Raw genomic sequence first — 13205 nt, forward strand, 5'->3', positions numbered from 1 at the left:
CTGTGTTCCATATGCCTTTAACTGGTTGATATGGAACCACGCGGTCTTACCATTAGGATATTTTATCCTATAAACTGAGGGGCTAATTTTATCCGAAATTGAGTATGGGCCAGAATATTTTGGTGCCAAAAAACTGCTGGGGTTGTATACAGATAGCATTACCTGTTGCCCAACCTGGAATTCTGTGGGGTGAACGGTCTTATTAAAGAATGCTGTGCTTTGTTTACGGCGTTTCCCTAGCTGAACTGCGGCTGCGATCTGTGCAGACCTCACAGTCTCAACCAGGTCTTTAACCGTCTTTTCGTGTGTGAGGGCCGTCACTTCGGGGCTAGTCATGTCCAGTCCTAAAAGGAATTCTGTACCTTTCATAGGGCGTCCGGTCATGAGTGTGTGTGGTGTGTATCCTGTGGAAGTTGAAACTGTATTTCTGATGAACATGAGTGCAAATGGGAGCACTGAATCCCATGTGGAGTTGTTCTCTTGAACCATTTTTCTAAGCGTGGATTTTAGGGTCCGATTCATGCGCTCTACAATCCCGCTGGACTGTGGGTGATACGCAATATGAAAATTTTGTTTTATGCCAAATATTGTCAGGACGTTCTTCATGACCCGTCCTGTGAAGTGAGATCCCTGGTCCGAATCAATGCTTCGGGGTAAACCCCATCTCGTGAAGATGTGGTGGGTCAGGATCTTTGCAGCTGTCTTAGCTGTATTCGTTCTAGAGGGGAATGCCTCTACCCATTTGGTAAAGGTATCGATGACCACCAGAACGTATTTATAGCCATTCCTACAAGGGGGCAATGGTCCTATGAAGTCGATCTGGAGGTTTGTCCAGGGGCCATTAACTGGTCGAGTATGCCGAAGTTGTGCCTTTTTAGAATACCTCTCCGGGTTATTCTGGGCGCAAATAAGGCAATTCTCGATGTAGTGACTTACATCTGTCCTTAGGTTAGGCCACCAACAGAGCTGCCTGAGGTGCCTCGTGGTTGCGTCGATCCCTTGATGCCCGTGTCCATCATGGAACAAAGCAATCATTTCATTCCTGTCCTGCTGCGGGACCATATAAAGCTGATCCTTTATGATCACACCCTCATGTGTGGTCAGTGCGTGTCTGAACTTGTCATACTGTGGCACAAAGTTGCCTTTGAAAATCTCCCTGAGATCCTCATCTTGCTTCTGTGCCTCTACTAAATCCTTAATATTGGTCTGTGAGACTTGAACTGCGCTAGCTGGGGGTGTCCATAAGTGTCCTCGCCTGGAACCTGCCTTAGCCAGTGCGTCGGCTTTTACATTCCCGGGGGGGATGAGCTATGGTGGCTTCTTACTTTGATAATGCCGAAGGTCCTGTCCTTCGCTTTCTCTAAAATGTGTTGGAGTAAAGGGGCTGATGGAAGGGGTTTCCCATCTGCGGAGACAAAACCTCGTGTCCTCCACAGGGGCAGAAAATCTGTTAAACTATTACAGACATATAGACTGTCCGAATATATGTCCGCTGGGCTGGGGAAAGAATCGGGGTGGTCCACTATATAAGCTATGGCCGCGAGCTCTGCTGCCTGCGCGCCTAAGTGTCCTGGTAATTTTAAAGCTATCTCTTCGAGAGCGCGCCCCTGCGCGTCCTCGACATAGATGCCGCATCCTGTGATACGCTCACCTTCTAAAACCGTGGATGAACCGTCTACGTATATCCATAGTGGTCCACACGTGTCTGTGGGTTGGGGGCTTTGTTTTGGGTTCCCTATCTTCCTGGGGGGTGTCTTTGCTATGAAGGGTCCTGTGTTATGTAAGGGTGCTACAATTTCACATTCATGGGGCTGTCCTGGGTATTGGAGGTTGTCGGCTAAAAATGTGTGTGTGCGGGTCCGTTTTACTGTAATGTCCCGTCCTTGTAAGAGTAGTATCCACCTAGCTGCCCTAATCTGGCTAACTGAACCGTCCTTCAGTCGACCGTCTAGGAGTAACTGTGTGGGGGTGTGCTCGGTCAAAATGGTGGTGAGGTTGAGTCCGGTAATGTACGAAAAATATTGCACTGCCCAGAAGACTGCAAGGAGGTGCCTCTCGCAGGCTGAAAATCCTTGTTCAACTGGGTCTAACAGTCGGGAGGCATAAGCCACTGGTCTTAGCTGCTCGTGCCGTTCCTGAAGTAACACGGCCGAGAGGGTCAGATCTGTGCTCGCTACCTCTATTGCATAGGGGGAAAGTTGGTCTGGGACTTGTAGCGCGGGTGCTGCGCTAAGGGCTTTCTTTGGGGCCTCACGGTAGCATGGTGGTTAGCATCAATGCTTCACAGCTCCAGGGTCCCAGGTTCGATTCCCGGCTGGGTCACTGTCTGTGCGGAGTCTGCACGTCCTCCCCGTGTGTGCGTGGGTTTCCTCCGGGTGCTCCGGTTTCCTCCCACAGTCCAAAGATGTGCGGGTTAGGTGGATTGGCCATGCTAAATTGCCCTTAGTGTAAGGTTAATGGGGGGATTGTTGGGTTATGGGTATACGGGTTACGTGGGTATAAGTAGGGTGATCATTGTTCGGCACAACATCGAGGGCCGAAGGGCCTGTTCTGTGCTGTACTGTTCTATGTTCTATGTTAACTCTTCCACAGCCTCTGTATGCTGCGGAAGCCATTCCCAGGGGGCTCCTTTCTTAAGGAGGTCTGAGAGTGGGGCGGCTTTTGTCGCGAATCCGTCGATGTGGTTCCGACAATAACCAACCAGTCCTAAAAACGACCGGAGGGCTGAAACATTCTGGGGAAGGGGCAATTTGACAATCGAATCAATTCTTTTGAATTCGATCTCGCGTTTGCCGTGCGTGATGATTGTACCCAAATACATCACTTTATTTTCCAAAATCTGGGCCTTTCTTGGGTTAACTTTACAGCCAATTGAGGTTAAAAGTTCCAGGAGTTCGGCCAGAAGCGTAATGTGCTCTGCCTTTGTGTCTGTCTGCAGTAGTAGGTCGTCTACATACTGTACCAGACATTCGGGGCGGGAAAATTTTTCTAGACCATTCGCCAACTGTCGGTGGAAAATGGAGGGGGAATTGTGGAATCCTTGTGGAAGGCATGTCCACGTATACTGTTGTGTTTTAAAAGTGAAGGCAAATTTGTACTGGCACGCCTTTGCCAATGGGATTGACCAGAAGCCATTGCTAATGTCCAAAACCGTGAAATATTTGGAGTTGAGTCCCTGTTTGAGCATGGTCTCGGGATTTGTTGCTACCGTGGGGGCTACTGCTGGGGTTACTTTATTGAGTTCCCGATAATCAATGGTCAGACGCCATGATCCGTCGGGCTTTCTCACTGGCCAAATAGGGGCATTATTGGTCGAGGCTACTGTTCTAAGCACACCTTGCTCCAATAAGCTACCTATCACTTTCTCTATTTCTCCCTCTGCTTCTAGGGGAAATCTGTATTGTTTTTGTGGTCTGGGGTCAGGTCCGGTAACGTGAATTTGTCCAGCCATTCTGCCGCAGTCATGCCGGTGACTGGCAAATGCTGTCCTATGTTTGTTTAGTACTGCCTTAACTTGTCTGTCCGTGTTTAGTGTAGTCAAGTCAAATGAGTATTCTCCTACTGCGCTAATCCGATTAGCGTAGTCTCCTACTGTGAGGGTGGCGGGTGCTCTGTCCGATCTTGCCATTCGCCAGACACACTGGTTCACTGGGTCGAACGACAGGCTATGTGCATTCATAAAATCTATCCCTAGGATGTGTTCTGCTGTCCGGGGAAGATTTACTAGAACAACGGGATGTTTGGTGGAAATGTTCCCTAGCTGGATTGCTACGGGTGCTGTGATATGTCCCTGCTGCGAGTGTCCGGTGAACCCGCTAAGTGTGATGGTGGAGGTGGTCGGCCACGTGTCTGCCTGTGCCGTGGTGGTGGAGTTAATTGTGGTGCGGGAGCCTCCTGTGTCCCAAAGTAACTCTATGGGCTTCCCTCTTAACTTTGCCGTGACTACCGGTCTTCCGGATGGATCCCATAGTGTGTCACAGACCCAAGTGGGGGAGCCCGAACACCGTCAGTCCGTTCCGTCCACATTGGTCTGTCCTGACTGGATCCCTATACTATGGATCGGTTTGGCTTTATTCCTGTTCAGAGTGCCTGTCTGCTGGCCTCTCTGTGATCTCTGGGGTCCATTACATTCCTTAGCCCAATGTCCTAACTGTCCACAGTTGTAGCATTCCTGCGACTTCTGTGGAGGGCTGCTCTTTCCTTCATTCACCCACGCGGGTTTTTGGTGCTCTCTCACTGCCTGTATGTCTGCTGCAGCCTGAGCCTCTTCTGGGGATTTCACTTTACTCTTGCCCTGAACTGATTGCTCCCAAGCGCGGGACAATCTTTTCAGGACCCACTTCTCATTATGGGCTTCCTCTGAGGGGTCATAGCTGTTGCAAGCGCTCTGTCCTGCTTCTGTTGCATGAGAAATTATGGTGCGCGTCCATTTAACCATATTTTCACGGTTCAAATGGGCTCTATTTAAATCGCCAAATACTGCGTTAAAATGGATCCACAGCTTTCCGGCGAATGCTGTGGGGTGCTCGGATTTCTTCTGCCGGCATTTATTAAGTCCTTCTACGGGGTCACCTTGATTATACCCTATGGCATCTAAAATGGAGGTGTGCATTTCCTCTAGGGTGCCTCCGCCAACGTTCTGTGGGTCGGGGAGGGCTGCTACAACCGATTGGTCCAAACTCAGAACTGTGAGTTTAACCTGCTCTCTCTCGTCCAGGCCGTACATGGTAGCCTGTTGCTTTACCTTTGCGAAAAACTGGTGGGGGTCTGCGGTGGGGAGAAACGGAGTGATCTTTTCACACGCGTCCCTGAGTTGGGTTACAGTTAAGGGGGTGGTGTAAGTTATATCGGGTGCGCCTTCTGTGGTCGCTTTCCTTTGGGTGGTGACTGGATTCATTGGAACGGTAACGAGCTGATCTGTGGGGGGTTGGGGTGCTTGCCTTTTCTGCTGCGCTGCTGGCGCACATGTTCCCTGAACATAACGCTGCGCTGTCTCACTTAACTCTTTCCAGTCTGGGGCATTCTCCTCATCTAACTGCGTTCCAAAGGTGCTTTGAAACCCATTTTGCACCGAAAGCAGCGATTGCAGCTCTGCAATCTGCTTCCTGCATTTCGCGTGGTCTACAGTACTCTGTCTTTGTTCTGTAGTGGCAGCATGGAGTGCTCTCAAAGCTGCTTTAAGGTCAGAGCATTGCCTCTGCAAAGCCTCTACCTGCTTCTCTGATTGTTCTCTTATCAGGACGGCACGTTGCACGTCCTGATAGGCCTTTTCGTACTGGGTCTGGGAACTGCTGAGATGGGCTAGACAAGACTGATGTGCCCTCTTGGCATCATCCACCTCTCTACCTTTCTCTGTCAACTTCCCTCTAAGTTCCATATTTTCCTTTTCGATGTCCCTGACATCCACTTTACTCATTCTATTTCTTTCTTCTAATTCTGCCCAGAGCGTCTGAACGACCTCCTCTGTGCCGCGCAATTGTGCCAAACAGGACACAATCGCCATCGGCTTTCGCGCTTTACTCATATTTTTCTTGTGAATTTGAGAGAGGTTCTCCCACCAAGTATGTCCTATACTTCCGGGACCTGTCTCCTCATTCAAACAAAACTCTTTCCAAAGGGGCCATCCCTTTCCTTGCAGATACTTGCGGAGTTCCAGCTCCCACATGGGACACTGACCTACTCGGCTACTGCTGGTTGCTGCGACCACAAACCGTTCTGGGTTCATGAGGCGTTCCATTGCCTGCATGGCCCTTTTCTGACTCACTTTAAATTTAGAACAGGGGGTGTTGAGGTTATGTCTCACGAAACGGGTAAGGCTTACGCTATGTTCCGTTCACAAAACTACCGAAAGTTTGTCGCAACAAAAATGCTTTCAGGTTTTCCTTACAACCCTGTTAGTACGCATGCACTAAACACACTTCCGAATTACGTTTATTCCTTTGAACACCTTGAATATTTGTGATTTCTTTCCTTTTTCTTTACCAGATTTCTAATTCAAATTTCAGGGTCCTCGACGGTGTGGGGGTACCACTTATAACCGTGTCCCGTCAGGATGTCGCCACTAAATGTTGCACATTTTGCTATGGGTGTAAAACGCGTTTATTGGAGTGTATTAACACGCCTCCGTTTAAAGGCCGTGTGCTTAACACTACTAGGCTCTGTGTATGTATTTTTCAGCTCAGGAGTCGCCAGATGCCGTATAGACACCTCACAAATATTCCAAGGTCAGGTTCAAAGTAATAAAACGATACACCGATTAGTAAGTTCCAAACGATCAATATTTATTATACAATTATAATAAATACGCATGCACACGCTAAGGGACTAAGCTATGACTAAACTAAGCAATCAGAATACTTAACTAAACAGGAACAGGCAAGGTCAGGGAGCGAGGCCTTCGTTCCGGTCTTGGTCTGCAACCTTCAGAAAGCGTGCTGGTCACTGGGGGTCTAGTGGGCCTGGTTCGCGTAGCGAGCGGCGTATTGGCACTTACGGTTCGGCGGCTGGTGCTCAACGGCTGGAGTCAGGATACAATTCGAAGTTCTTGGTCAAAGCCGGAGCACGAAACAACAGACAGGACCATGGGTGGGGGTCTATCTTTTATAGGGGTCCCCAATGTCCTTGCCTTTTCCTGGGTGGGCTTTACCTTCAGGTATCGATTGGATCGCTCCCAATCGATATCTTTTGAATTCCTCCAATGTGAGGGTCTCTCTTGATGGCGGGGGCGGTTTCTATAGTGGATACTTCTGGTGCCGCTCTGTCTGGACATCCACTTAAAGTATCTTATTCAAACCCAAATGTTGCCATTGTGTGTGCCTAGATCTGGACTGCCTCATTAGTATGTAAAGCGTTCTGCCATTATCACCTTTGGTTTGAGATCTTCCACCTGGCCAGAAACTAGTTTTGCTGCTTGCAAAATGCTAATGAGTGTTTGCAGGCTGCTGCCTTGGCTAAACTGTTTTTCCCTGCAGTCTTAGCGATTCTCCATTTTGTTTAGTTCAGTGTCCATTTTAGGTGGCTACAGTGGCTACATTCCTACATTGTTCTATAATCTGTCTACATATTTGTACCTCTACTTCACGCTTGCTTTGGGAGGCCTATAGTAAAGTCCCAACAATGTTACTGCACCCTCCCTATTTCTTAGCTCTATCCATATTGCCTCAGTGCTGGAATCCTCCATCGTGCCCTCCGTAATTACAGCTGTGATATCATCTCTGACCAGTAATGCAACTTCTCCAACCCTTTTACCTCCCTCTCTATCCCTCCTGACGCATCTATACCCTGGGATATTTAGTTGCCAGTCTTGCCCGTCCCTCAACCAAGTCTCAGTAATGCCAATAACATCATAATCCCAGGTACTAATCCAAGCCCTAAATTCATCTGCCTTACCTGCTACACTTCTCGCATTAAAACAAATGCACCTCAGACCACCTGTCCCTTTGCAATCATCATCTCTTCCCTATCTACTCTTCCCCTTAGTTACATTGAGTTTATTATCCAGTACCTTACTGGCTTTAGTTGCTGCCTCTTTACTGACCTCTACTTCCTAATCTGGTTCCCATCCCCCTGCCACATTAGTTTAAAACCTCCCCAACAGTGTTAGCAAAAGCACCCCCTAGGATATTGGTTCCAGTCCTGCCCAGGTGTAGACCATCCGATTTGTAATGGTCCCACTGCCCCCAGAACCAGTTCAAATGTCCCAAAAATCAGAACCCCTCCCTCCTGCACCATCTCTCAGGCCACGTATTCATTCTGACTATTCTTAAATTTCTACTCTGACTGTTTCGTGGCACTGGTAGCAATCCTGAGATTACTACCTTTTGAGGTCTTACTTTTTAACTTATCTCCTAACTCCCTAAATTCTGATTGTAGGACCTCATCCCGTTTTTTACCTATATCGTTGGTGCCTAGATGCACCACGACAACTGGCTGTTCACCCTCCCCCTTCAGTATGTCCTGTAGCCGATCTGAGACATCCCTGACCCGTGCACCCGGGAGGCAACATACCATTCGGGAGTCTCGTTTTCGACCACAGAAACGCCTGTCTACTCCCCTTACGATTGAATCCCCTATGACTATAGCCCTGCCAGTCTTTTTCCCGCCCTTCTGTGCAGCAGAGCCAGCCACGGTGCCATGAGCCTGGCTACTCCTGCCTTCCCCTGGTGAGTCATCTCCCCCAACAGTATCCAAAACGGTTTAACTGTTTTGGAGGGAGATGACCGCAGGTGACACCTGCACTGCCTTCCTGCTCTTTCTCTGCCTTTTGGTCACCCATTCCCTGTCTCCCTCACCAATCCTAATCTGCGGTGTGACCAACTCACTAAACGTGCTATCACTACCAATTATAGTCCTTACAGTTTATAAACCACAAAACAAATTTTCAACTATAATTTTGATTTTATTTCTGGATTGCGTAAATCATAAATAGAAATTAGCCAGTTGACTTTTGAGAGATTGGAACATTTGTTTAGAAACTGACGAGTTTGTTGTTTATCTTGCTCTTTCCGTACTATGACAATGTAAAATATGGTTCTAAACTACTTGAATTTTAACTTTACTTTTGTTTTATGTAATTCTGATCTTTGAGGAAAGTTGTACAATCTTCGATCATTATCAATATGTCAGATGTAACACTGCAAAACATGCACAATTTTTGCAGAATTGAAGATTTGATCCCTTTGTTCTGGAGTTGTGAAGCTTTGAGTGTGGTTAATACTATAATGTGCCACAAGAGGGCTCAGCTGAGCATTTTTTAACTAAACATATTTTCTATGACACTCTCATATTTGGGAGATAGGAACTGAGCACACTGCTAACTTTGACTTTTGCTGAATTATGTAAAAAGCTTTGGAAGGAATATTTGTGAAGGTTTTCATTATTTAATATCAATTAAACTTGTCTTTTTTTTGGAGAAAGTCTTATAATATTAATGAGTTTTAAAGATAATATTGCAAAAATAAATAGAAGTGGCCTTGTTTACCTTTCATATTTCCTAATATTATATTTTTGGAATTGAGGCATGTACTGGTGCGGGGAAATTAGTATTTATTTGCCGGTATATTTGTAGTTGAAACATAATCAGCATAGACGACTGTTTGTGGACATGATTTCAACCTCTGAAATGCTTTGTTTCAGGAAGTGGATCTTATTCGAGAACAGGTGCAGAGACTTATCTCTCTTCCGATGTGGATATGTCTACTTTTGGTAAGTTCAGTGATCATTCAAAGTCTGTATAAAATAATTAAGTAAGAAGTCTTACAACACCAGGTTAATGTTCAACCTGTTTGTTTCAAACTCTAGTTTTCGGAGCACTGGTCCTTCCTCAGGTGAATGATTCACCTGAGGAAGGAGCTGCGCTCAGAAAGCTAGTGTTTGAAACAAACATGTTGAACATTAACCTGGTGGTGTAAGACTTCTTACTGTGCTCACCCCAGTCCAACGCCGGCATCTCCACATCATAAAATAATTAAAACAGATTAATGACATACACTGTTGCTGAGATGCTTCTTTGAACTTAATTTGTTGCCTTTCATCAGATACTCTCCCACTGCCTGAAATACTTGGCATAATTATGGGCAATGCTCATTAAAATATGGGACATAATTCTTGATTTGGGTGTCACTGAGTGTTAAACTGTTGACATCAAACCTGTATTTTTATTAGTCACGACTGGAACATGAGCTGAAAAAAACACCAAAGCTGAGGAAATTCTGGAATCTAATCAAAAGAAAAGAAGAGAAAATGGATGAGAAATCTGCGGAGCAGTAAGTCATTGTTTGTATCCCCCTGTGAGTTCTGGACTGTCCGTTCCATCAGACTGGAATCAGTATAGTTGCTGTGGTTTTCTGTTTATTCATGCTGTCTTGTAGAACATAGCTACTCTCTCCTCAGATATAGCATATTCTGCACTGGAGTTGTTTATTTTACAGGACGTAGTTTCAGAAAATACTACTTTGTGTTGCACTGAAAATAATGTACCAATGTTATCTTTATTTCTTAACCTAAAGGGCAAATCAAGAAAAGCGATTCCTTTCTTGTCTGATCAGCAAATTCCATGGCGTATTAAAAAGTATTCCTCTTTCAGGTAACAGCTCAACTATCTTTTGTTGTTCCCTCTCATGGCTTTTCCCCAATAAAATATTAACAGTGGGGCCAAATTACTGCTTTCTTTGTTGCGAAAAGTGTTGTAATTTTAGTGTAGTGGACTGAACTTGGGTTGCGTGATAAATTTAGGTGGGATTGGTTGCTGGCAGATGAAGTGCCTTCTCCCAAAGTGGTTTCGATACCAATGATAAAAATCTTAGAGTAAATCTAGCTGTCCCTGATATTCTGCCACTTAACCACCCCACTCCTCTAAACTGCACCTGGCGCACGTTAAAACTGCATTAAGTGGCAATTTAAAGGGCCTTATTAGGGGCAACGACAGGGTTCACATCTGAGGCCCTGCACACCCCATCGTAAAACGCGCATGGGCCGAGATGAGTCTATGCAATTATGTGTCCTCCCCCACCCGTGTCAAAACCCACCGGAGTGGGAGTATAAAATTCAGGCCCATATCTCAAAGTGAATTGTGCACATGGAGCTTGCTTTTTATAACTATTGTGTCTATCCTTAGTTGACCTTTATGCCACTCTTAAATGTATCCTGGTGCAGATGCGATAGACGAGGGCCATGGACGCAGTGGTGCTTGGCTGCATGCTGCTATTGTGAACTTCTTAGGGACAGGCCCTTCTCAGTGGCTTCTGAGTCATAGGAAAATCCAGGTTGTGACTCTGCTGCAGGTTCATGAGCCACCTGGTGCTGCATTCTGTCACCATTATGAGCAAGGACTTGATTGGAGAACAGGAGGGAGGACAGTTTCATGAAGGTGAACTGTTGTACTGGATCTTGATGAACATTGATCAGAGGGAGGACAGGCCTTCGAGGTATCAGTAAATACTGCAGATCCTAAGAGGTGTTGTTTATTTGCACAGTTTGCATATTTCACAATGGTGTCAGTACCCTATCTGAAGGTAGCTCTGGTGACACCATTAGAATTTTGGGCACTGTATACAAAATTTAACATTGTGTAGTTTCTATTTTAAGATGATGGCTTGCTTGCTATTTTTTGCTCATTACCATTTTGGCCTTGGAGGGAGTGCAATGTAGGATAACAAAAATGATACCTGGACTACAGGGATTATGTTATGAGGAGAGATTACACAAATTCCCCTGTTTTGCTAGAATTTAGAAGGTGTGGTCTGATTGAAGTATTCAAGACATTATCAGGGAAGGACAGGGTAGATTAAGATAAGTTATTTCCATTGGTTGGAGATTCTAAAACTAGGGGCCGTAGTCTAAAAATTAGGGTTAGACCTTCGAGGAGAGATGTGAGGAAAAACTTCTTCACTCAAAGGATGTTAGACGATTGGAACTCTCTCCCACAAACAGTAGTTGAAGCTAGAACAGTTGTTAATTTTAAACCTGAATATATTTTTGTTGAGCAAAGATATTAAGGTATATGGAGTTAGGCCACAGATCAGCCATGATCTCACTGAATGGTGGGACAGGCTCAAGGGGCTGAATGGCCTACCCCTGTTCCTAAGTTCCATGCATGTATTTGATGGGCGTACTGAATCCTAACGGCTATGATCCGTGCATTCTGTGCCTCTTAATTAAAATAAATGCTGTCATAACCTGTTACTTTATGCTTTACAAATGAAATTAGAGAAAATATTAATCTGTTGTCATTCCTGCTTTGTGTGTATGTTTCTCTTTGCTGAGCTATGTATTAGACTGAATTAGAATTTTTAGCCTTTATTCTAAGCTTCAAAATTCAACTGTAAAAGTCAGTCATTGAAATGCTAGCAATGTGTATAACAACACTTTATGCAAATCTCCCATTGCCATGATTTATTTTCTTGGCTATTAACGCTTCCACTAAATTGACTGCTTTAATTCTTCCTCGAATAAAACATTCATTTTTAATTTAGATGCAGGGTAGTAAAGCTCAATATAAAACTGATTTACATTGAAATTGTTTAGTTTAATCCAACAATAGTTTTATTCTGCTTCAATCTAAATTTACTCTGCAGCAAATATTTTTGCTGATGCACCAGGTGAAGGATTAAGTATGATGGCATATCTCGGTGATTATAGTTTGAAACCCCTGAGGTTATGTCATCCTTTTTTGCCCCTAGAGTGTGCCGTGCTGCTGTGGCCTTTGGATGATAGGCAATTGTAGTTTAATCTTTAGCATAGGGAGAAGATTTTATTAAAGGTTTATTCTGTACAAGCTTGGAGACATCGGGCGGGATTCTCCGTCCCACCGCACCTGACGGTCGCCCCAGGATTCTCCGTCTCGCCAGCTGGCCAATGGGGTTTCCCATTGTGGGCAGCCCCACGCCGTCGGAAAATACCAGGGCTGCCGAGGGAACGTAGAATCCCGACAGCGGAGAATCCAGCCGATCATTTATAGCTTTAATGGAAAAAATATATAATTTTTTATTTCGTAGCAATCAATGCTGAAGTCCTGAAGGCGGACATTCCCGTAATAGAACATAGAACAGTACAGCACAGAACAGGCCCTTCGGCCCTCAATGTTGTGCCGAGCCATGATCACCCTACTCAAACCCACGTATCCACACTATACCCGTAACCCAACAACCCCCCCCCTTAACCTTACTTTTATTAGGACACTACGGGCAATTTAGCATGGCCAATCCACCTAACCCGCACATCTTTGGACTGTGGGAGGAAACCGGAGCACCCGGAGGAAACCCACGCACACAGGGGGAGGACGTACAGACTCCACACAGACAGTGACCCAGCCGGGAATCGAACCTGGTACCCTGGAGCTGTGAAGCATTTATGCTAACCACCATGCTACCCTGCTGCCCCAATGTTGTTAAAAATCTTAGAATTTATAGCACACATGAAAATCCTTTGGCTCCTTATATCTGTGCTGAGACTAGTTCATCAACTGCATCTGGCTGTGATAATTCCTTTTCCTCCTTTTTTCTGTACACTCTTTTGTATTAATCTTCTTAAAATACTTCTCCGATTCATTTTCCAAGGAGAGTTTAATGTGTCAGTGGTCTCCCATAGTAAAACTTTCAATGGTCTAATAAACCTCTGTGTGAGAGCGAGTTTCTTCTAAATTTCTCCTCCGTTTTCTTGTGATGGTCCTCAGCCTGCAACCAGTGGAAACAATCTTCAAAGCCCGT

The 13205-nt window shown here is 45.5% G+C and overlaps 1 protein-coding gene across 3 annotated transcripts in view; it reads left to right on the plus strand.

Annotated features, from left to right (window-relative positions):
- Positions 1 to 13205, plus strand: part of aqr (aquarius intron-binding spliceosomal factor) — a 125476-nt gene that overhangs the window by 37103 nt on the left and 75168 nt on the right. For all 3 annotated transcript variants that reach the window (XM_038786030.1, XM_038786014.1, XM_038786022.1), the window contains exons 8-10: positions 9136 to 9204; positions 9664 to 9764; positions 10008 to 10084. In XM_038786030.1, the coding sequence (XP_038641958.1) occupies positions 9136 to 9204; positions 9664 to 9764; positions 10008 to 10084 (247 nt within the window). The remainder of the gene's footprint in view (positions 1 to 9135; positions 9205 to 9663; positions 9765 to 10007; positions 10085 to 13205) is intronic.

This window comes from Scyliorhinus canicula, chromosome 2 (genome assembly GCF_902713615.1).
Source record: "Scyliorhinus canicula chromosome 2, sScyCan1.1, whole genome shotgun sequence".
Taxonomy (NCBI): domain Eukaryota; kingdom Metazoa; phylum Chordata; class Chondrichthyes; order Carcharhiniformes; family Scyliorhinidae; genus Scyliorhinus; species Scyliorhinus canicula.